We start from the raw sequence: 11,461 nt of genomic DNA, 5'->3' as shown, positions 1-11,461 counted from the left end.
CATCATATTTTGATTAACAAATAGAATATTAAACCAATAATATGCTTTTTGCCCAAATACTTAGGATCACATGAAAAATGCTATTTACCTACAACATTCACATTAACTATATGGAAGATGTTATGTGTTTCTTAGAGCTAGAGTAGGAACATCTGCATTTAAATCTAATAAGTACAAAAGTATACATAATTAGCTCTAATTCCTAAGGAATAAAAAGAAATTAATAAAAATATCAATGTGGTAAATAGCATATGATAGAAAAAGTTAAGCCCAATAAGAAATAACAATAAAGGGAAGGGAAAAGGTCATTTCGGATAGAAGAAGGAAAATTTTGCTAAAGTCAAATATTTTAACTGTATAGAACAGGATCGAAATACCTTCGTGAAAGTTTGATGACTTCTTCTATGAGCAAGATGGATATTCGTTAGGAAATAACTCCAAAGTGGAGGTGAATGGCTTAAACACCTATGAGCTTTCAATATGTAATAAGTAAATTTTGTTCTTACATAATATCCAATTTGTTCCATAAATTCAATGAAACTTATTCTTTGTGTTAGTGTTGATTAAACTTTTTTTTTCTCATGAACTAGGTGTAAACTTATTTTAAGTACAAATTTTAGTAGTTCTGACATTTCATGAATGCTCATATTAGCTTAGAAGTTATATGTAACTTTAATAGTATATTTTGTTTCCTATTTTATATCTTTTAATATGTCTATGAATAATATAAATACGTGGTATACTGTACTTAGCTACATAGGTTAAAAGATATACAACGATTAGTCATAGTGTGCTTATTAGGTAATATTAACAAAGTAGATATGTCCATTTGTAAATATTGCCTAATTTGAAATCATTTGGGAACAAGAGCTAAATTTCTATTCTATTTAACCTTTTCTACTAAATGTGATTATTTACATGTGGGGCTAGACATAAGGAGACATCTATTTCATAATTAATTACTACTCTCTGTAAGGTTATATCTATTTAATATATCATTAAATTGAGAATTTAAGTTGCTTGATTAAATTTTTTGGATTTAATTGAGAATTAATTAGACAAAAAAGCAAAGATTTTAAGAACTAATCAAGGTAGAAAATTTCTATTGGAACAATTTAGAAATTGTGTAATAGAAAGAATAAATATAACCCTATTAGGTTAGGTCAATAATGAGTTGAGCTAATTTTGTCAATTATTTATTGGGGTGATACATTATTAGTAATCACTATTGAGCTTAACCTAATACTCACATAACCAGTAACTTTTACTCTATATGAGTTATGGACTAAACACAAATTTATTTGTGGACTTTAAAACAATAAAGTTATAAAATTGCTCACGAACCATCATATAAATTTGAAGGACCAAGGGGAAGAATACGTGCTTTCCAAGATATCTTTGAGTAGGTAAAATGATATTTATTCTTTAGTGAGTAAGAGAATAAAAGTTTTTTGAATCATAGGAGATTACATTCTTTAGAAAAATTTTTTTCTAAGCATATGGAGATAGGATAAGTTTTACGTCTAAATTAAACTCGCATCCAGACTGCTTTTAGTATAGAAATTCTTGACAGACATACATTCAAGTAGAAGCAATATGGATACAGATGAATATGGTCATTAGTTTCATAATTGCATCTTGAAGTAAGTATAGTCACATAATCTAGTCCAAGTGGGAGTAACATGCATATTGATGAGTCAATAGATCAATCTCAGCTATGACGAATGTGTCATCTAAGAATTTTCAGTTGTTGTTTTAAGATTGAAGGGAAAGTATTTATTGTTACTCCTGATGGAGATGAGATGAGAAATGTATTTCTTAAACTCTTAGATCTTTAGCTAAGAAAAGAAGGATTAAAACAATAGAATGGGAAATGGAGTAAATAAAGAGTTAGTCAATATAGAGTTGCAATTAGGACATAAAGTGATTGAGAATTAGTGGATTCTCAAAGTGAAGCGTACAGCTGATGGCAGTATCAAGAGATATAAAATTCGTTTAGTAGCTAAAGGGGTACACACAATAGGAATGAAAGAAGTATAAAGAAGTTTTTTTGAACCTTTTATGAGGTTTACCTTGATAAAGTTATTTTTTTATTAAATTGCATTAGTTGCTAATTTGGATCTTAAATTATATCAAATGGATGTGAAGACTATTTTTTTCTCAAATAGAAAATTAAAATTTATATAGAACAGACCATAGGTTTCAGTATAAATGGCCAAGAATATAAAGTGTGTAGATTCTCAAAGTCAATTTAAGGCTTTAAATAGTCTTTAGGACTATGGTATATTAAATTTCATAATACCATCTAGTTTTATGATTTCACTGTGATCAATGAGAATTATTGAAAATATATGTAAAAGATCCAAGAATAAATTAGTAATTTTATCATTGCACATAGGCAATATACTAATAGTTAGAAATGATAGTGAGTATATCCCAACCATTAAGGTTTGCTTATCATCTTTTAAGATAAAAGGGATGAAGAAGTTGCATATAATCTTAGAGTCAAGATTCTAAGAGCTCAGTAAGAAGATTATTCTCTTTTTCCAAGAGCAATATATCATGAAAGTGTTACAGTGATTGAATATGCAAGACTTCAAATCTATGGATACTCTTATTTTCAAAAGGAAAATTTTAAGTTGTAGATTATTTCCTAAGACTCCAAAAGAGAGAGTTCAAATAAAATATTCCATATAAGAGTGAGGTTAGGAGCCTAATGTATGCTATGAAGTATACAAGACTTTATATATTCTATGCTATGAGTATAATAAATCAATCTGACCCTAGGCAAGTACATTGGATGTCCTGAAATGGATATAGAGATATCTTAGATGTATATTATATTATTCATAATGTTATCAAAGAAATAGTTTGCAAGTGGGAGACTATAGAGATGCAAAATGGAGAGGAGATTTAGATGAGTCTAAATCTATCTCAGGATATATCTTTTTAAGAAGTAAGAAGTCATAGTTAAGAGTATTTTTTTTTACTATATTAGGGATATAGATACAAATAAAATGAAAGTTTTTTCTACACATAAAATGACTTTAGTTTTCTAACGAAGATGGGTACAAAAAAATATTTTGTATAACCTTGTAAAGTGATTAAGTTGGCTTAGATGATAAGATAATGAGTTAGTGTATTTAAATCATTATTCTGATTGTGCAATTCATACATACTATTTTTATATCAGAAGATATAATTATGAGAATTATTTCAGAAAGATAATAAATACCTGTTCACTCGGTATTTATTTTATTATCTAGCGAGATAATAAAATACAAGACAATTATAATTTTTTTTATTTATAGATAAAAAATTAAGAGCTCTAAAACTTATAATACGAGATGTCATCTTGAAGAGATTAAGAATAATATTGGGAGGTTATTGTATTAAAATACATTGATCTTATATGAATAAGTTATATTGTCTGTCTTGATAGTTAGATGAAGTTCTGTTTTAAAACGAGTAACTTAGAGAATTCAAATTTAAATATTAAGTATGCTCAAATTATCATTTATAAGGTATCTTAAATAAAGACATATATTCTATTATGAATGAAAGGATATCATAGCATGTAATTCATACCACATGTACTTGTGACCAATGATGGAAGCACAACTGATGATCTCTGTTATTTGAGGTTTAGTTTAATATTTGCTATCTTAGGATATTATTAGATGATTATGAATTAAAAAGCAAATTGAATTAGGTTGAGAGTATCGAGATAGGACGAATATTATATGGAAGTATCACATTAGTTTTGTATTCATTGACTGGTCAATTATGTTTAACTATAAATATAACATAATTATGGACATAAAAGAAAAATAATTGGTTTGACTATAAATATAACATAATTATGGACATAAAAGAAAAATAATTGAGATTATGTAGATAATTCAATATTGTAAATGATCCAGGGTTTAACATATTGCAACTACTCTGAATTTCACTATTCGAGCAGTTATATTGCCCTAACAGACATATAATATTTTGATCTCTTGAAATATGTACAGGTCACACAGCGTATTTGTTAAATATAAAAATTGCAGTGTACACATATCATTATGCTTTATCATTTGTGAGTGTGAGATTAAAGAAATTATACACCTAAGATAAGGCAAAAATAAATAAAATCCGAAGTAAGGTTTTGTATTTTATTTAGAATAGCCCAATTTTTAATTTATTTTATGGAGATTAAAATAAATTAAAGAGTTAATTATTTAAAAAAAAGAAAATTTTAAATTTTAAAATTTTGGCAGTTTCTGCGTTGTAACTACTCTTGTGTGGGTGGTGGGCAATTAATTTCTCTCTTGGCTATGGTTAATGAGTGGCGATATACTCTCTTGAAAACTTAAAAAAAAAATATATTCTCTCAAAAAGGCTCCCGAGTATCAAAATAATTTTTAGAGAAAAAATTTATTGTCTCTATATTTATTTTTCTGTTGGACCATTTTCTGTGGATGTCGGACTATCTCTTATATGCGTCGGGTGACTTCCTGTATGCGTCGAGTGATTTCTCGTGTTCATATAGAACGAAAGGACGATAATTATGAAATTTGTGGATATCTAAATACTTAATTTCAAATACACTATAATTCCACATAATTAATTCTTAAACCGTAAATTATATGCATAGTCCATTGAAAATACGTGATTATGCATAAATTATGTGATATAAAATAAATTTTGGTGTATTGTTTATTTATTTGGATCTCATAAAAATTATGAATTTTTCAAATATATATAATATAATTTTGAAAACAATTTTTCGGCTAATACTATCATAACAAATGCCAAAACTATTAACTTGTAAATGAAAAAAATATAAAATATGCGGATTTACATTTTTATATGTTTTAGTAATATCATAGTTATGTTTAAAAACTTTTAACTCAATTTATATTAATATAATTTCTCATTTTGTAAGAGAAAAAAGTTTTTTATTGTTTTTTTTTTAAAGAAAAGATGGACAATATTAATTTTAAATTATAAAATCTAAAAAGAAAAAAGAAAAATTTTAAATTGAAAAAGAGAAGATGGGCAATTTTTATATAAAATATTATATTAATTATATAAAAATAAAAATATATATATGAAACTGGTGCAGTTGAAAAGTCTAAGTGGAAAAGAGTTCAGTTCAATTATACGATATTTGATTGATTCTCAGATTTGAAGAGTTCAAAATTATTAAAATTCATATCTTAAATAAAAATAAATATCTTAAATAAAAATAAATTATTTAACAATACTTCATGGCCAAGATGCATGATATGATTTTGTGAAAATTAAGTTATTTAATGGAGTTTTGTTTAAATATTAAAAAATCATGTTTAAATTATATTTATATCTTTAAAAATATAATAAATAACTTAATTTTACTTATCAATCGTTTTAAATAATAAATTTTATTGTTTTAAAAAAAATCCTAAGGCATGATTCTTTAATGATGTGTTTGAATTGAATTATTTTAATTATTCAATGGAGTTTTTGTTATAATTAAAAATTATTACTGGTTGAGTAATTAAAAGTTAAAAAAACAGTTAGCCATGATATGGCGTAGCTTGTTTTTGAGTTAAATTAAATTGAATTGAATTATTTTAATTATTTAATAGAGTTTTGTAGTTTTTTTTTAAATAATAATTTTTTTAAAATAAATTTTTTTGTAGTTTCATCGTAGGCAGTGTGCGTTTATTCAGATGATAAAATTCAAACTAGCAAATAAAAAAAGAAACAATTCAAACTAAATAAGGAAAATTGAAACGTGCTTGCTTTTTCTGACAACTCGCCCTCCTCATTTGACTTGTTCCATTTTGTTTCTTCATTCTTTTTTTCCAAAACAAAGGAAGGAATCAGGAAAGGCCCTTGAAAATGTTGCAACTTTTGCAGCTTATTTCCTCGACGATACTGGAACTAAGTATTTATCTTTGATTCCTTTTGTATCAGGAAGCTGCGAACTGAGATCTCAATGGAACTTGAAAACACAAAACTTCATCCTATTTTTCTTCACACTTTTATCTGTTCGTTGCTGGGTATTCTTACTGCAACTATGGGTACTGAATCTGATATTTCTTGCTTGAAATCTATTAAAGCTTCATTGGAAGACCCTTATGGTTACTTGAAATCTTCATGGTACTTCAGCAACTATACACAAGGCTTTATCTGTAGTTTCACCGGAGTAGACTGTTGGCATGACGATGAGGACAGGGTTTTAAATCTACGACTCTCTGATATGGGGCTCAGGGGCCGATTCCCTCAGGGGATTGAGAATTGTACAAGCCTAACAGGCCTGGATCTTTCCAATAATGAGCTTGAGGGACCAATTCCATCTGATATCTCGAAGAAACTTCCATTTGTTACAAGCCTTGATCTTTCCTTCAACAAATTTTCCGGTGAAATCCCATCAAGCATTGCCGGTTGTTACCATCTGAATGTTCTTAAACTAGATCACAACCGACTGACAGGTCATATTCCACAGGAACTTGGTTGGCTCAGTAGGATCAAGACCTTTAGTGTCTCCGATAATCAATTATCAGGGTCAGTGCCAGTCTTTCTAAACCCTACAGTTTCAGCCGACGTCTACGCAAATAACATTGGGCTCTGTGGGGGGCCTTTACAAAGGTGCCCAGATAATTCAAGGAAATTTAACTGGAGATTTGATTACTCATTCAAAAGTGGGTTTGCAATTGGCTATGCAGTTTCTCTCATTTCAGCTTTAGTCATATACGCGTCCTATTGTGTGCCTTGGGTTTATATGGGGAAAAAGAATGGGATGATCACAATACCAGAACTGGTAAAGTTGATGCTGATAAGGAAGAATGAAAAGCCAGAGCTTGACCAACTGGGTAGTTTGTCAACAATGGAGTTTCTGCTGGAGAAAGAGGTACTCTGTCTCTCTCTCTTTCTCTCCCTCTCTCTTGTGCTAGTTCCATTTGATTTTCACATGGCAACATTAATTTTATATCTTCTGTGGTAGATTTTCATAGGAACCCTGCTATTTTTTTCTAGAATTTTAAATTCAGGACCTACTAAGCATGAATCTGTCTTCAGGTTTCTACCTCGGAAACCTTTGTTACGAGAATGAGCTCTGTAGATCTGTGCAATGCCACTGAAAATTTTAGCAAGCATAATATTATTGGAGTGGGACTAACAGGGATAATGTACAAGGCAAGCCTTCTTAATGGTTGGTCCCTCGCAGTCAAGAAATTATATATTTCTGAACAAACTGAAGAACAGTTCATATCTGAATTGAAGACATTAGGTAGACTAAGACATGATAACTTGATTCCACTCATTGGATTCTGCAAAGAACAAAAAACAAGGTTTCTGGTGTATAAATATGTATCAAATGGAAACCTTTTCGATTGGTTACACTCAGAGGGAGACAAGAAGAAAATCTTGAAATGGCCTTTGAGGATCAGAATTGCTGCTGGTGTAGCCAAAGGCTTGGCATGGCTCCACCATTGCTGCAGTTTTCGTGTAGCTCATCTTAACATAAGCTCCAAAAGTGTTTTACTTGATAAGAATTTTGAGCCCAAGTTATCAAATTTTGGAATGTCTAGCTTCATCAATCCAAATGAGGTCAACTCAAGCAGCAGGGGTTTCATCATGGATGTTGAATTTTGGGAGGAGTGTTTTCTTAAGGAAGATGTTTTCAACTTTGGAAATTTGCTTCTTGAGTTGATAACAGGAAAAATGGGTATTGCTTTGAGCAGTTGTTATGGAAGCTTGGATGAATGGTTAAGAGATCTCTCTTGTAGCTCTCCAAGTGTATCTGATTCTATTGATGAGGTTGTGAAAGGGCAAGGACATGATCATGAGATCTTTCAGTGCCTGAAAATAGCTTGTGATTGTGTTCAGCGATTTCCAGAGAAAAGGCCAACCATGCTTGACGTCTACATGAAAATTAGTAACATTTATAGCTAATTGAACTCTGCAAATTGAAATTGGTGCAGCAAATTCAGAGATGATTTAAGCAGGACAAGCCTTGTCAGTGGAAGCAAAAGCATAAGCCTCCTTCTGCTACATTGAGACTGAGATTCTATTATAATTTAAATTTAGAGTATGTTCAGAATGCAATCTTTGCTCATGATTTAATCATTCTCCCCAAGTGGGTTCGTTTACTGTTATTTAAGTATGATGAAATGGTACACACTGGATAATCTCTCGAAAGGGTGAGGGGAATAATATATAAATTATATATTAAATTAATTTTAAGAATTAGTTAAAAAATTAAAACATATAAATTATATATTAATATTTAAAAAACTTTAAATTGAATAAATTGTTTTGTATTTAAATTCATCAAAATCTATTTTTTATTAAAATTTAATAATATATATGCAACAATTATTTTTTATTTATCATTGTAATTTTATTGATAAAATTGTTTTAATTTTATTGATGAGTTTAAAATAATATTTAAAAAATAAATTTAAAAAAATAGTTTTTACTATCGAAAATAATTTAAATAAGAAAAAAAATGTTTATATCGCCGTACAAGACAAAACGTTAATTGTTATTTTTATTGGTTATTTTTTTTTTTAAGGATTGGAGTGAACATATGATTATTTTTTTTAATCTATATATTTTTTAAATTTCATTAATTTATATAAATACAAATAATAAAATGTATATTATGATCTTTAAAATAAAAATATAAATATTAATGTGTTTTTTATAATATAAGTTTATATTATATTTAAATACCTTTTCTCTATTTTAATTTATATTTTTTTGAATTTTATTGTTATAAATTAGTTTATAAATGTATAAGTGATAAATCAAAGATTGATTGTATTAATTATATATTTAAATTTTTTATATATAATATTATAATATTATAATTTTAATATCTTACTAAATTATAGTATATATATATATTATATTATTTAAAATAAAAATATGAATATTAAAGTATTTTTTATAATATAATTTTATATTATATTTAAAATATTTTTTCTATTTTATTTATATATATTTTATTTATTGACCTTATATATTCGGGTTTTTTATAATTATTTTAAAAAATAATTGCTCATAAATAAACTATTGTATTGCTTCCATTTGGAATGCAATTGTTGTAAAAAATTAATTAAATTGAATTTTATTAATAGAATTTAATTTATTTTTATAAGCTGAAGAATTCTCCTGTTTGTAATAAATTTAAAAATAATAGAAATTAATGGAATTATTTTATTTGAAATAAATTAATAATTAATTTAAACTAATTTATTTAGCTTCTTATCTTTAATTGTCTTTTAAGTTAAACATTAATGTTTATATTTATAATAATAATAATAACATAAAAATATAAAAAATTAAAATTATATATAATAACTAATATAAAATTATTAAATAATTTAGTTTAATTATTTTCTATTAAATAATTTGATTTAATTATTTTGAATAAGTGAGTTGCATATTTAATTCAACACGAGCAAGAAAATAAAATTATACAGAACGAAAAAATAATTACCATGTAAAATGAGGTGGAGTTGCCGTCGATAACACGACACGACAGGATTTCGACGGCCATCAAAAAATTGATATCGAAATTTTATATAATAACTATCAAAAAAATTACTAAATAACTTAACTTATTAATATTTAAAATTTTATTTTTTATTTTTTTATTAACTAACTAAAATATAATTAATTTAATATAATAAAATTGTGATTACCATCAAAAAAATTAGTATTGAAATTACGTATAATAACTATCACAGAACTACTAAATAATTTAATTATGCTGTTATATTTATATTATTATTAACATTTAAAATTTAATTTTTTTATTTTCTTACTAGCTAAGTCAAAAATAATTAAATTGATTGAAGATTACCTTATTAACATTTAAAATTTAATTTTTTATTTTTTATTAACTAAGTAAAAAATAATTAAATTGATTGGAGATTTTAAATACTATCTAATTAAAAATAAAATAAACTAACAAATAAAATCTTTCAAGTTATAGAAGCATTTCATGTATCTCTTAAATATTTCATCAAAAACTTTATAAGAATAAGAGATTGTAACCTAACTCAAAAAATTTATAAAAATAACAGATTGTAATCTAATTCACAAATATATGTATATGTATATAATTTTATATTTTTTTAAAAAAATTGGAAGAAATGTTAAAATTTTCAAAAATATCTTTAATTATTTTAAATATTAACAATTATATATAAATGTTATAGTGGAAAATGATTTTCCTTATTTCAATCATTTTATTTATTACTTCAAAACTCAAAATTTGAATTTTTATTATCGAAAATAAATTCAATTAAATTTATGTAGTTTTGCTAAAAGCTAAATAAGTTATAAATTAATAAAATATTATTTTTTAATAATAAAATATTATTTTTAATGATAAAATTTCATATTTATAATTTTAAAAATTATTTACTATTTGTTTATGTTTTTTAAAATTTTTATATTAATTAAAATACTAAATTTTTTATTTAATGTTTAAATTTATTAATTTAATAATTTTATGCTATAAATTTAATTTTTTTATTATTTATATACAATTCAATATAAATAAAGTATATAATGCAACATTTGAAATATACATGAATATATTACATGTAGTCACTTCTTATAACCAGCGAGTAAATTACGTATCTATAAAAAATACAGTTACTTACAAAATATAGACATGGGACTTCACATTGTCTTTTTTTTTTAATCAACTAAGCCTCTATGCTTTTTATTAAGTGTGAAATAAATCATGATTTAATATAGTATTATTTTTAATAATAAAATATTTTTATATAATAAAATTTTATTTTATAATTTTAAAAATTATTTATTGTTTTTATATATTTTTTAATTTTTTATATTAATTAAAATACCAAAATTTTTATATTTCAAATTACAAAAATAATATTTTATTTTTAAAAGGCCTATTTTTCTAAAAAAAAAGCCTATAACTTTATATTTTTTACATTTAAATTAATTTATATAACACGCCACATGTTATTATTTTTAATCTATAAAGTAATTTGATCAACTTAGTTAAATCTTGAATAAGAATCTAAATCTTAATTACCTGTCTATAAACGTAAATATTAAATAATGCTAATTAAAATACATAAATAAAAAAATTTAAAACTCAAAATTCTCCTCTTTTTATAATTTAAAAATGAAAAAAAAAATAAATTAATTTATCCCTTATTTATGTTTATATTTTTTATCTATAATTTTTGTCTGTTATAGTAATTTGATCCATATAAAAATATAAAATTCACACATTATATTATATTTTTAGTGTTCTAAAATATAAAATTAAATATTTAAGAAAATAATCTATATTATTAAAATTATTATACATTTTAATGCAGTTGAATGGTGGATATATTACAGTAACAGTAGTCATAAACTATAAAGAATTGCAATAAAAGTGCAAGTCAAACCACTTTTGCATCTAATTGTGAAAGAAATTGAAACTCTT

At 25.1% G+C, this 11,461-nt stretch overlaps 1 protein-coding gene across 1 annotated transcript; it reads left to right on the top strand.

Moving 5' to 3' along the window:
* Positions 1-5,792: 5,792 nt before the first annotated feature.
* Positions 5,793-8,100, top strand: LOC110618744 (probably inactive leucine-rich repeat receptor-like protein kinase At5g48380). Its single transcript, XM_021761979.2, has 2 exons — positions 5,793-6,886; positions 7,054-8,100. Exons 1-2 carry the CDS (start codon positions 5,972-5,974, stop codon positions 7,927-7,929), a joined length of 1,791 nt encoding a protein of 596 aa, XP_021617671.1. The 5' UTR covers positions 5,793-5,971; the 3' UTR covers positions 7,930-8,100.
* The last annotated feature ends 3,361 nt before the right edge of the window (positions 8,101-11,461 follow it).

Source organism: Manihot esculenta, chromosome 7 (assembly GCF_001659605.2).
Source record: "Manihot esculenta cultivar AM560-2 chromosome 7, M.esculenta_v8, whole genome shotgun sequence".
NCBI classification, from domain to species: domain Eukaryota; kingdom Viridiplantae; phylum Streptophyta; class Magnoliopsida; order Malpighiales; family Euphorbiaceae; genus Manihot; species Manihot esculenta.
Note: the sequence above shows the minus strand (reverse complement) of the source record. Positions and strands in the feature narration are given on the sequence as shown.